The sequence below is a fragment of the Gymnogyps californianus genome, chromosome Z, assembly GCF_018139145.2.
Source record: "Gymnogyps californianus isolate 813 chromosome Z, ASM1813914v2, whole genome shotgun sequence".
Classification (NCBI taxonomy): domain Eukaryota; kingdom Metazoa; phylum Chordata; class Aves; order Accipitriformes; family Cathartidae; genus Gymnogyps; species Gymnogyps californianus.
The window spans coordinates 64,549,935-64,564,226 of NC_059500.1; the positions used below are offsets into that span (position 1 = coordinate 64,549,935).

At 43.6% G+C, this 14,292-nt stretch overlaps 1 protein-coding gene across 1 annotated transcript; it reads right to left on the reverse strand.

Moving 5' to 3' along the window:
* Positions 1 to 6,136: 6,136 nt before the first annotated feature.
* On the reverse strand, positions 6,137 to 14,114 carry SETD9 (SET domain containing 9). The gene is made up of 5 exons (XM_050912844.1): positions 14,029 to 14,114; positions 12,846 to 13,210; positions 10,953 to 11,076; positions 9,615 to 9,730; positions 6,137 to 6,214 (listed from the first exon to the last, which is right to left on the reverse strand). The coding sequence occupies exons 1-5, from the start codon at positions 14,112 to 14,114 to the stop codon at positions 6,198 to 6,200; spliced, it is 708 nt and encodes a 235-aa protein (XP_050768801.1). The 3' UTR covers positions 6,137 to 6,197.
* Between the last annotated feature and the right edge of the window lie 178 nt (positions 14,115 to 14,292).

The window sequence follows — 14,292 nt, forward strand, 5'->3', positions numbered from 1 at the left end:
TCATTTTCAGAAATATTTAGCAGTAACTCTGAACACATTTTGGGAACTCTGGGTACCACTAAAGTGCACGCTACCACACTACCTAATGTTACATAGAGAAGAGTGAAAAATGCAGCATGCAGCGATGCAGGTACAGTACTAAGTAATGATTTCCCTCAAACATTAAAACATTATGGCTTAAGTATTGCAAAATCTTAGATGGGACTTAAAACGTAGCTTCAGAGTAACGCATCGCAGCAGTATAAGCCAGTATTCAAACTACATGGTAAGCTGTGGGGAACACATTCCTGTTCTCTGGTGTAACAAAACTTGCCCAAATCCTTAAATCCATGTCAAGCTAGATTACAGGTGTGAATACAAAAATTTAACTCAGCTTAGGCCTTAATGCTGAAGTTAAACCATTTGAAATGCTTTTTGTCTTGATTTTCCTTTCCCTCAAGAAAATGAACACCAATCTTGGACCCTGAAAAGCACTGTATTACTCCTAAGATCTTGCATAACAATTCTGTCAAAGGCCACAATTAGTGCTGTGCTTTCCTAGGACCAGTGTGCTTGTTTTTGCAATGGCTGGCACAATAAAGCTTTGGGTAAAGAAATAATTACTTATTGTTTAATTAGATAGGAGTGCAAGCTGATACAGTTCTGAACAGCAGAAGTTGTAATTTGCCAACTAATGTAGTGAGCTTTGCTTCCCCTGATGGAGATGCAAGGTAAGTGTCTTTGTAATGATGGTTGATAAAAGGTGCAAAATACCCATCCAAAACTTTGGTGACAAGCTGCACCTTCCTTTTTCTAGTTCAGCATAAAGATCAATTGACCCACCCCATCTAATCCTTTCTTGTTTTGATGCAGCTAATTGTTAGCCTTGTGATACTGAAGTCTTTTAAAATGGTTTTGATTAGTACATGTATATATAATGTAAACCTCTCCTCCCAACTCAGTAGTTACTTTAGCTACTCACTTACATTTCCATTAAAGTAGTCTCAGGACACATGCGCTTCTGCCACTAAAAAGATAAGCAGCCCCTGAAGTCCTTACAGTCCTTGGCTATTCGGTGCTTAAGTCCTTGTTTTGTCCACAAAACGCAAGGCAGCAAAGACTAGAAGCATAAAACCCAGCAATCAGTTTGCTGAAACACTTCTTACTAGTTCCTGGATTTCTCTTCTGTAGGGAAGGATCCCTCTGTAGGGAAAAGTAATTTAGAGCTCCCAGCAAATCTTGGCCCTCTGATATGGGAGGAGGTCAGGACGCCTCAGCAGAAACATGCGCTCTGGCTGCCCTTGTGCTATGCTGAAGTTGTGGGCCGCCTCCTGCCCTGCAGCGTGGCTGTTTATCCCCGCCTGCTCCTTTGCCCTCAGTGCTGGCACATGTCTGCCTGCTCTGCAAACAGATTTGATGCAGTTCATTAACTTGGCAGAACATCGCTCCCTTTTGCTGCAGTTACTGACTTGGTTTTCTGTGTCGCCAGGTGAGCTCCACAACTAGCAGGGGGAAGGAGCATGCAGCCATGGAGCAGAGCAGCTCAGCAGGCAACGAGGAGCTGTCAGGTAAGTACAGCATCACCTTTATAAGCAAAATAGAAGTGTCTTAAAGCATGGCTTCATAACATCCAGTGAGTCAAATCAGCAACTCGCAGCCACCACCTATAGGCTTCCTGCTGGCTCGCTCGCTCTGGCCCCTCTATGAGCTGTTTCAGCTCACTGCAATAGCAGAAAACAAAACAAGCGAGAAAGCCTAGGTTTTGTGGTGGTGGTGTTACTATCATCTTCAGCGAGTCAGCTGAGCTCACGGTAGGGTCTAATGAGCAGTGGCCAGGAAGGAATGGTGGCTTTGAGAGCAAGGGAGGAAGGACGGATGAGCAGCAGCATTTACACACACTCACACCTTTCCCCCCCTCCTCCTATCAGAGTGCCATGGGAGTTGCCTGGGGAACTGTGGCCCCTACACCAGTCCCTCTTAGATATATGTATACTTGTACAGAAACACACCTGTGTATATGTATGAATATATATACACACACACATAGCCTTCAGTAGTTTAACAGACTATATTTTTTTCAGTGCCTGACAAACTCATTCTCAGTTCTTCCACATCAGAAGCACCACAGCAGGGAGATGTGGTTTGCCTTGATCACACTCTCCATGGCCACATGCAGTGGTGATGGATAAAACAGCTCCGAGAACGAAGCCCTGAGGGAAGGGTGGCCTCTGAGCTGCCACCAGCTGCCCCCCAGTCTAGCCTTTCACGGTGGACTCCCCATGTGTGGACAGGCATTTCAAACACAAGTGTGCTAACCAGGAAAGCTGACACAAGCTGTTTCATGTCCACCTACTCTTAATCATACTGGTGATCCTTCAGAATCTTGATTACCGAGTACTTCAGTACTGAGTACTTCAGTAGCTTAAGAATTGCTTTTTTAAAGTGAGTTTCCAACTCTTGTGCTGACCCCTTCAGCTCCTTCCCCCAGATGACATGTCCCTCTCCTGCTGTGGGCCATCTCTCTATTCTTTCTGGGAGTCTGCACCACCCCTGCAAAGTTTGTTAGCTCATCTCTTGATCTTTCAAGCACCTCTGTTCTCCTGCCATGCCGACTCAACAGGGATTCCAGTTAACAACCTCCTGGAGAATTACTATCAACTGTTACCACCAGCTTCACCTTTTGAGCTAAGAAGTCAAAAGTTAGAGCCTTGCAGACTGATTTTCTTCAGAAGAGCCTGGTGAGACCAGCTGAGTGTCTCTTGATGCAATCTTATTTATTCCAAAATCTGATTTCACCATCTGAACAGCAGCAGCTGGCCCTCAGCGTTTCCAGATCAATACTGTAGTGTCAAGGGCTACATCCTCCTGCTCCTGCTGAGGAGGCACATGGGTTCAGCCCAACCTGCTAAGCTTCTCAGCCTTTCAACCCCCAAAAGCTGGCAAGCTGCACTCCGGTGCCTGGAATCAGGGAACTCCCCCACTGGCAGCGCCAGGACTCCCAGGACATTTACCAGAGGGGTAAGGAGTTCAGACAAATCCAGGAAAAATACGCGTAAAACTCTCCATGCAGTGGCGAACCTTTCCATTTTCCCCACGCACTCCTGGTTTTGCTCTTATGTTGGTGTGGTTGGTTGACCTTGGCTGGCTGCCAGATGCCCACCAAGCCCCTCTATCACTCCCCTCCTCAGCAGGACAAGGACGCAGAAAGAAAGGTGAAAAAGATCTTGTGGGTCAAGATAAAGGTGATAAGGAAAAGCAAAGGCCGTGCAGAAGCAAAGAAGGAAACCAAAAATAATTACTCTCCAGCTACTGCCTGGGAAGCAGGGCCTCAGTACACATAGCAGCTGGCCCAGAAGACAAATGCCTTAGTAACAAATGCCCCCTCCCCTCCTCCTTTCTCTTAGCTTTTATTGCTGAGCATGATGTCATACAGTATGGAATATCCCTTTGGTCAGCTTGGGACAGCTGTTCTGGCTATGTCCCCTCCCAAACTCTTTCCTACTCCCAGCTTACTGGCATTTGGGGGTGAGGGGGTTGGAGAGACAGCCGTGACGCTGTGCGAGCACTGCTCAGCAGTAGCCAAAACACTGGGTGTTACCAGCACCCTCCTAGCTACCAATACAAAGCACAGCACTGTGAGGGCTGCTGCGCGGAGTTACCTCCATCTCAGCCAGGCCCAAGATGGTGATCGTTACTGAAGATCACAGCCAACGCATCACAGCTGGCAACAGATTTAGACATACAAATTCTCTTCTGAATTAGTACAGTATTTTAACATGTGCAGACTATGGGTCCGCATCTGGGATGTCCTGGTTTCGGCTGGGACAGAGTTAACTCTCTTCTTAGTAGCTGGTACAGTGCTGTGTTTTGGATTTAGTGGGAGAATGATGTTGATAACACGCTGATGTTTTAGTTGTGGCTAAGTAGTGCTTATCTTAAGTTAAGGACTTTTCAGTTTCCCATGCTCTGCCACCAAGCAGGTGTGCAAGAAGCTGGGAGGGAGCACAGCCGGGGCAGCTGACCCGAACTAGCCAAAGGGGTATTCCATACCATGGAACGTCATGCCCAGTATATAAACAGGGGGGAGTTGGCCGGGAGGGGCTGATCGCTGCTTGGGCATCAGTCAGCAGGAGGTGAGCAATTGCATTGTGCATCACTGGTTTGTTTTTTTTTTCTTTTTCCTTTTTTTGTTATATTCCTTTTCATTACAATTATTATTATTCTATTTCATCATTATTATTGTTAGTATTATATTTTACTTTAGTTATTAAACTGTTCTTATTTCAACCCACGAGTCTTACCTTTTTCCCCAATTCTCCTCTCCATCCCACTGGGAGCAGGGGGGGAGCGAGGGAGCAGCTGTGTGGTGCTTAGTTGCTGGCTGGGGTTAAATGACAACATCAATAAAGAAAATCTTTCTCAATAAATGAGTTGTAAACCTAAGTTCCACAGTTGTCAGACAGGAGTATACTTTCAAATCCGGTCATTCAAAAAAGTATTAACAAGTGTATAATGAGATAGCTGCAGTAATCTATGCCCTTGCATGACAGCATCTCAGCCTGCAGAACACAAAACAGCACCTGCCTTTTCTGGCATGCTGAGACTACTATTCTACACCTACCCATAAACCCTGACCTGCTGAACTATGCAACACTGCAGGCGCCCTGACAACCAGCCTCAGAGATCAAGAGATGCCCAGTCAACTCCCCCCAGAGAGAGCTGGGGAGAAGGCCCAGATCCTCAGTGATGCAGGATGAGCGTCCCCTTCAGCAGACTGGAGATCACTGCCTGCTCTCATCTGTTACCACACAGTGAAGACACAAGGACTGTCACCAGAAGTTGTCCCCAGCATCTTCATAAACCTTGTGCAACCCATGCTGAGCCACATGCCACTATCTCATAGCTCTGCTATTTAAATCTTCCTGAAAAAGCCAGCCTTCTCTGGCTGAGAAGGACTTCCAGATGAATATGAAAGACAAGGTACAGGCTTGGAAGGAGACCAAGTAACACAGAGACCAAAAAGCTTTGCATTCTGAAAAGGAGACTAGATGCTTCTGCAGCTAAGCAGGGCACCCTGGCAGCCCCAACCACTACCAGATTCGTTAAAGCACAGTTTCCTGGCTCCTCCTTTCTCATGAGCTTATGCCAACCACGAATTCACGGGGAGGTTTGCTTGGACTTTTGCAGTAAATACTGGGATGATTTTTCTTTCCCAAGCTGCTTAGCCAGACCAAAAGACTGACAAGCTGTCTGTTGTTTACTTTCTGAAGGCAGCTTGCAGACAGCAGCAAGAATTAATGTGGGAATGGCTGGCTCTGTTTATGCCAGTAACTCATTAAAAATAATACAGGGCACACTTGGTTGGCATTATTTCCTCCAGCTACACTGCAATATGAAGTTCTCTCCCTTTGAGAATAAAAGCTATGGAAGTTGCCACATGCCAGGAAACTTTCAGTGAAGCACTGAAACAAGGATTGGACAGGGCTTCAAGATACATACCATCTTTCCTCCTACCCCAAGACAGGCATAGCTAAAGCCAGTGGCTCAAGCTGGCCTCTTGATGACAGCGCACCTTGCAGGCACATCTGAAGTGCCTATTAGCACTGTTTCAAAACTGGCTTCATAGAAGATCTGGACAACTGGCGACACTGAAATACTTTCTAAAGGAATTAGATGCCAAAGGGACCAACTCCAAGAAAACCAGAACAAGAATTAGTAATTACCGTGAACTATGAGGATTATCCAAGGAACAGTTCACAAGACGGAAGACATTTTTACAAATTGTAAGCATGAGAAGTGAAATGGCAAAATATTAAAACTGAGCCACAGTTACAGACAACTGTGAAAACTAGAAGATTAAATGACACGTCCAGAACTTAGGTTTTTATTTTATGAGCTACTGTATGGGCCGCTGAGCACCAATAAGCAATAATATCAACAACAGTAGACAGCTGAGAACCTAATGATGTACATGGTTAAACCTCCACCTCTACATCAAATGTGGAGTATTTTCAGGGAAATACAAGCCTGCAGCTTGCTGTCTAAGTGGTAAAGCTACAGCCCTCCGTTATGTAAAAATGCTCGTTGAAGTACACACACAGTAAGTATTTTGATGACACAGATTTCTTCAGTCTTGAATCTATTAATTCAGCTGACAACAGTGTAGTAATTAGAAAAAAGTTCTTCTCCTTGCTTGATGTCTCTCAGAGTGACAAGCACTACACACCTCGGGTGGCTGTAAGAAAAGGAAAAGCAAAACATGTGGAAGTGAACAATTATATTTCCCTCTGAATTTTTTTAATTCTTCATGGCAAGGAGCTAAAACAATGGCTCTGTCTAGATTACTTTTGGGAATAACACACATAATGCAGGCCAGGGAGCCTGGAAAAACAACACTGAAATACAGACAGCAAATATAAGCAAAACCAGTATAATTACCAAAAAAAGTACAGCCTATGTGGGTATGCAAATAATGTTTCCACTCACACAATTATTCAGAAATGAAAAGAATTAGTCAAGACAGAGAAAAAGGCACTTACACAGACAGGAGGAGAAGCTACAGCGAAGTTCATGGAGCAGAAACCATTCCTCTAGACACACCCACCCACAGGTGCTGGTTGGCTAAACCCACCGTCAGCCGAACAACACTCAGAAAGACAGCTCTGAACTGCATCAGAGACCTCCTGCAATCTACAATGATCAGTGAATTCTCCATAAGCCCCAAGGTGAAATCAGTGGCTGGCAAACAGTTTTCTTACAGAGAGATTTAGGAACCCACCCCCCTAAACCTCCTTTAAGTAAACGACCATGCCCTAAAGCTGAAGTAACTATTCTAGGAAGGAGAGCACATTCTTCTGACGCTGATGAACATGAAAGTGAAGAACAGCATCAACCCAAACAGTCCCCACTACTAAGAAATCTACTGTGAGGTCATTTTGAAACAAATCAAACAGCAACAACAAAAAGGTAAACAAGTACTAAGAACTCTTTTACAAGACAGAAAAAGATTTGGAAACCAGATTACCTATGTTGTCAGCGCTGTAAATATCAGTATCAAAACAAGCAGCTAGAAGCAGATGGGATCTTTTGCCTAGTGGCTGTACACTGGGAGAACTGATGACTGAAAGACCGTATTTTCTTGGACAGATTCCAAGGAATAGTGCAAAATTTCCCCTTCCTGAAACGGTCCCATAGCTTAGCTCTGCTCACTGCGCTTTCACACTTCAAATACAGCATCCAGGCTTCCTGAAAGTTCAGTCTTACCACTTCTTTTATTAGCATTTATTTGTTTATCTGCAGATTACAAAGACTTTGCCTCAACAAAGTCTAAGTTTAATCAGAAAAGCCGTTTTTCCAATATGCACTATAACTTTCTCCAACCAAATTTCAGAGTTTTAAAATAGCTCCAGAATTACAGTAAAAGTCTAGATGATATGCTCTAAAATCATTATACATCCTCTAGATGAAGAGGATTATTTCATTCCTGAAGGTAGCAACTGGACCAGAAGCGCTATTTCTTTGGTGTGTTAAATTCAGGACCAATGTTACAATTTACTTTCTCACAGCTTCAAAGTTATTCTGGACTACATCCCAATACAGGATACTCACTTGAGATATATTGTCTGTCCTTGTTGTCCATATTGGTCCTTGTACATATTCATCTAATTGCTACTTTTCCCACACTTCCAAACAAAAATCTGAGAGAGGTTTCTAAGTGTTTTAATTTCTAGAAGAGGCAGATTTTCAGGTCATAATGAGGATGTTGTAATTGTGTAGTGCAACTGAAAGTCACATGCCTGTATACTGCACAGTATTTCACTTGTCTCAATACAAATTAATTTTAGGTTTCTTCTTGCAAATTCATCTGCTTATTCCTCACATAAGCAGAAGACATGGAGAACACGAGAGTAAGAAGCCTAAATTGCAACTACCTTAGAAGGGCTTTAATTGGTTAAGGGTTGCTAACTACATTTGAAATACATACTGAAAAACCTCAGTACTATAATACAAGCAAAATGTAACTAGTGCTTTATGGGATTCAGAAGAATCACACTACAGTGTAACCACTGCTTGTAAAGCTGTGTCTTCAGATTTGCGAAAATGTGGAAAAAGGAACAGAGAGTCTTGTAAATCACTTAGTCTATTCAAAGAGCTAACTCTTCCATACAGGTGCACACTATTGTGTAACTCATCTTCATATGGAATATCATTATTCTTCAACCATGTTTGTCTTTTTTACACATACAGTATGCTTTGTATCATACAAATCTACAAGCTCTTCGATTTGCTGCTAACCTCTCTATGTCATGGCTGTAGACGATGTTTGGAAGATACTGTTTCAGTTCTACTGGAAAATATCCCGGTACATCAAACTCCTGATAACACACGTTGGCTGCTTTTTCTAGAAATAAAAAAAAAAAGTCTCTATGATACTGAGAAAATCTTAGCTAGGGTTTAGAGATGTGTAAAAATACCAAATGTACTGCTGCAAAAGTACCACATGCTTAATCAAGCCTGAAAACCATGCCTCTGTTGGCAGCTGCTACACTCCTCTGAAGTCCTATTTTGAATTTACACAGGAGATACACAACCAACTACAGGAGCTTTAATTCATCCTTATTGCATTAAACAGGATGACCTGATTATCAACATGTGTATGAAGGGGCACAACTTGCATAGCACCAGGGGTAGCTTACAGCATTGCTAAATGTTGTTAATGTACAACATTTGCTTTTACAGTTAAAAAAAAAATCTTAAAAATTTTCCTGGTGGCAAAATATGTCATAAATACAGCCAGCGAGAAAATCACCACCTGTCCAGCAGGAAGAAGGGAATTTTATTTACATGGACATTGGACCTGGAAGAAACAGTTTCATGGGACAGCCCCTTGTCTCTGTGCCTGTCAATACCTGGTTCGCTACTCCAGCAACCTTTCTGGATGCTACTTGGAGGCTGGGTATCTTTAGTGTCATGGAGGCTCTGAAAGCCACTTAGAAGCTAGGTATGGTAGCAATTCAACTTTCTGTATCTCACAACCATTCCCATGAGTTATTTATTCCCCTGAACCTTAAGACCAACACATACTGTGTAAGACAGAATAAATAAATAGTTCCTTTCTTCATGTCCCAACAGCTAGATCATACCAACAGTTCCCTAGATTTTGCACATAAACGTAAGGAACTCTAAAACAAGTATTGTAGTTCAAACTGAGCAGTGATAGAATCTTACTGTACATGCCACTGTGCGCATGGTTTTCTCATGAAGCCTGCTGGAACCACACTGGGGAACTTGATCTGCAACTCCGTGTACTGCCTCAACCCAGTGGTCCTTTGCCAGATACCCTTTCCCACCATCTCACATTTTGGGATGTGTGCCTTTCACTCTACATACCAGGAGGGAGACTGGGGGACTCAGTGAGAAAAGCACAAGGATATTTGAAGCGTTCCTGCGCTGAAGGATTCTAACACCCAGCTGTCACAAAAGGCCTCAGAAACTCTTTATCCCCTAAGTCCTTATCTTGTTGTAAATGGCACTATTGTCCCCCAAGATCAGTATCTGATTCTCTGTGTCACCTCCAAAATAATTTATGTCCATAAAGACAAACTCAAGCCTGGAAAATTTACCTGGCAACTTACCATGTGAGCAGTTGTTGACATACTGTCCCACCGCCAGTGGGTTTTGTAGGGCAGCTGTGAGCCAGCTCTCATCACTCATTTGAAATGGGCCAAGTTGATCTCTCCTGCTGCAAGACCTGAAATGACCGACAGCAGAATCACTGCTCCTTCACTGAACAGGTTAGCTGTACTTCCTCCTGTAGAAATAGCCACAGTCGCTGGGTAAAGTTACAGCTGTCCAACCCACCTGGGAGACAGGACAACACTAGGGGGGGCGGGGGGGGCTTGTGTGCACAGACCAACACCTTGACGATACTTTAAAAAGTACATTTAAACCTCCCACTAGTGTGTGGTGTCTTTCTGGTGGACTCTGGCGGAAGAACCCGCACAAAACCACCACGTACAATTCCAGAAATCAACATCAAACGTTACCATTACAGAAGTGTCAATATATCTCGTTCACCTCTAAAGATGTGAAGGCTCATTACAATATCAACTTCAAACTCATTCCCGGAATTAAAATCTGGTATTAGTAGGTATTAGTATTCAAATCACATATTATTTTAGATCATTTTACTTGTTATTAATTTTATTTTCTTTTCATGTCATATTTAAACACAAACTGCTACAAATTATATTTTAAGGTAAGCTAAAACAGTCCAGGCTAGCCGCGTCAGGGGAAGTTCAGACTGGACATTAGGAAAAGGTTCTTCGCCGAGAGGCTGGTCATCACTGGAACAGGCTCCCCAGGGAAGTGGTCATGGCACGAAGCCTGTCAGAGTTCAAGCAGCATCTGGATGATGCTCTTAGTCATATGGTTTAGTTTTAGGTAGTCCTGCGAGGACCAGGGAGTTGGACTTGATGATCCTTATGGGTCCCTTCCAACATGAGATGACAATAATAATAATAATAATAAAAAAACCCTATTATTATTATTAAGGGTTACTGCTCCCTTCTTAAGTGCTAGACCAGAGACGGAGTTACCAGATTCACCCTTTTGGTATGAGCAAGTCCATATAGAGGCTTTTTTTTTTTTTAAATCCACTAAGCAGACTTGAATAACAGCTCAGAAGCATTTAAAAAATTTTATGCTACATCCTGCTCCTATTAAGACTATTTTCTTTACAGGAAACAGTCTCAGTACATCAAAATGCATCTCATTGCTGTTACAGATGAAGATACAACAAGTACACAACAGATCACATCCAGCAGCTCTTACCCTTGTGTTGTTTGCATTACGAGATACACATAGCTGGATGATACTCAACTACAATTCAGGGTAAGACAACAGGGAACTGAGACTACTAGTACCACTGTTTTAAATCAGTTGAGTGTCAATCCCCTATTTTAACTGCTTACCTGTACACTGATCTTGATAGTCCTTTATCGTTCCCATCAATAAGGACACCATCTATGCACCTAAAAATAAAGGGATTGCCAAGGGACTGGAAAAAGATGGGCTCATGCTTTCTGTATACTGTACCTGTTGCAAGACAGACATGATTATTTCAGAAGAAAATAAGTTAACTGTCAGAATGGACTTACAGTATCAGCCAGTCCCCTCCACACAGAAACTCAAAGAAGACAGAGGGGGTAGGAGAAAACTCCTCTCTCAGTTAATGACATAAATACTTGTAAACCTACAAGCTTTTAGACACATCTTTGTGGGATGCAAAAAAAATCTACGTGAGCTGAGATATTCCCAAGAGAGCAGCCATTGCAGGAAATCATTAAAGAGAAGACCTGTGTCCGGTATCCGTGTGAGAGGTAGATAAAGTATCACAGCTAACTGGCCTGCTTCAGAGATGAAAACATCAAGTGACATTTGTTCAGGAAAATGCAGCTGAAGACATTAAGCTGTTTTGTTACTGTGTCAGGACTCTCTGAAAAGCACACACACAGACAGCAAAGAACCTGAAACACCCCCCTCCACCACCCTGATCAGAGATTTTGTTTGGTACAGGAGGAGGGAAAATGCCAAACCAAGAACAAACAAATAACTTCAGCAGACCGTTTCCCAAATCTGTGGACAGGATTTATCCTGCCCCGGGTTCCAAGCACAGAAAAGTGACAGCAGACTGGCTTGCATTTTTCATGACATTGCAGTCCTGCATCCCTCACACCCACTACATCTGCAGCAACCCTCTTCTGCAGAAATCCTTCATTGCAATCTCACAAGAAGTTAGGTGAAGGGCCTGCCGGCAGGCTGCACTCCCTGCCAAACAACAGGCAGGAGAGCATTGACCTGCTCTTTCCACAGGGACCCTTCCCCAGACAGCAGCCCTCCAGTTTCCTTCATACTCCTGAAAAAAGAAGGCATTTCAACAGCTCTTCTTGTTTTGCTAGATGAGCTGCTAGAGGAAACTCTCAATGAGCCTACACCCACATTTAGTATGTGCCTGAAATTTGAAGCGAGCTGCAAGGTCACAGGCTCATTCCCTGTGATTGTCATTTGACAGTTACTCAGTTTACCAGTCAATGGTAATGGCCAGACACTCCTGCTTTGGCATGGCAAAACATGCTCCGCTGCCCAGTGCTTGGACTGGTCCTGATCCTGCAATGCTGGCACAAGCTAGAGACTGCATGGGATGTTTCTATTGACAGATGAAACAAACAAATCCAAAGGATTTCAGCAGGGCTGTCCCAGCTTGGCCATACTGACAGAATTACAAATCTTTTTAAGAAATGTAAGCAAATACAGTTCCAAGAAACGACCAGGAGGAACAGAGGAGTGCTGATTTTCCAAACATGTTTTATGGAAGAGAGTTCCACTAAATAAAGGTTTCATTTTCATTCTCCAATTTGTATTTTTGTGCTTTGAAAAAGTTCATAGTCTTGTCTGCTGATCTGTGTGGAGATCTCAAACCCTCATTTTTCAGATCCTTATGCAAAGCAGAAACCCCCAAAAATGAAACTGTATTGTTCATCTACTTGAAATTGATCCCATGCATTTGTGTTTAAAAAATCTGGAACAACTTTTCTAGCAGCTGAAAAATCAGACTTTGAGTACTTAAAGTTGTTTTGTTTTTTTTTTACAAACAAAATTACCCCCCCAATATTGCTTTGCTTATTTCCAAAAGAACTCTAGTCTGTTTATACAGAAATATTCTCATTCACCATACCTTGTGATTTTGTTAAGGAATGACAGAAATAAAACCCATAAAATAAAAACTAGTGTAGAACTTTGGCATTCTGTAATTAGATGGTTAGAAATCACATCTAACTTAATCAGAAAAAAGAACATTCCGTTACCAGGATACATAGATACAACCGTCCCTTTTGGTACAAAACCTCTGGTAACAAAGACTCCAGTTCCAGCAGACACCAGGGTACTTCGGTCTCGAGTAACACTGAACCCTAGCGTGTTAAACAGAACCTCCTCTGGACTAAACACATGTTGACTCTGATGGTTACATGAATTCACTTTTGATCGCTTCTGCTCAACAGTCAGTAATTCCAGATATTTACATTTGACTTCTGGAAGTAAGGCCAAAATATGTGCTTGTCTACTGAAGTCATTTATGAACAGAGCTTTAAATATTTTGAGTAGTGTTTCAAAGACATCTTCATCAGAGATAATTTTGTCTTGGGAGCTTTCAGGAACATATCGGAGGGTCCTGTAAAGAAAAAAGAATATTTTAAAATTGCATTTTTCCTAAATAAAATACAGAAGAGCCATTTTACAGCAGCAACTCATAGGCACTGTTGTTTCAAACAAACCCAAACTCTAAAGAATATTCTTTCATACCCGTCCTACTATAAAACCATCATCTGTGTATTTACAGCCAGGCAAGCAGGTTAAACCCCACTGAGCTCTTAGTGACAAACATACCAAAAGTCCAATACATGTGACTATCAAAGTTTATAAAAAATATATATATCGTTCATTACACTTTAAATGAGGCAAGGACAAATATTATGCTGACTAGTGAGATTTTAATTTATGCTATTTATAACAATATCGTACTCATTTAAATTCAAGCACTACTTTTACTTCTAAAAAGAGAGCAAACACATCTTACAAAAAAAAAAAAAAAAGAAAAACCTATCTATCTAGTTTTAACGCTAAATACCGTTGTAAAGTATCGAAGTACTAGCCTTACGCTAGCGAAGCGGCACACGAGGCTCAACCACTTTCGCAAAGCAGCCACCTCCCAGTGAAAAACCCGAGCTAGTTCCCGCGGCGCCCCCGGTCACTCCCGAGAAGGAGGGGGAGCGGGGTCCCGTCCACGGCAGCTCCCCGCCCTCAGAGGGGAGCTCTCACCCAGCTCCAGCAGCTACTCCAGGCCGAAAACCCCTGCGGGAAACCCACCAGGCGGCACTGGCTGCTGCTACCTCACCTCGCCGGCGGGCAAAAAGGGCGGCGGGGCGGGCCTCCCCCAGGCGGCCTAGTCGCTACCCGGCAAAGCCCAGGACCGGCCCCCCCCCGCCTCACCTGCGCTTGCGGCGGAGGTTGAGGGCCAGCCACGGCACGAAGCGATACTTGTAAGCGTCCCACCGCCGCCGCAGACCTCCCAACATGGCTGCGGCGGCGGCGGCGGGAACCTTCGCCCGCACCCTCACGACCGCCCTGGGCACCGCCCTCTCTCGAGCCGCGCCCGCGCAACCCCTCCAGCCAATCCCCGCTCCGGACGCGCGGCCGTTTTTGTGTACGGAGCTGCCATTGGCCGGTGGAGGTGAGGGGGGAGGACAGCGCGCG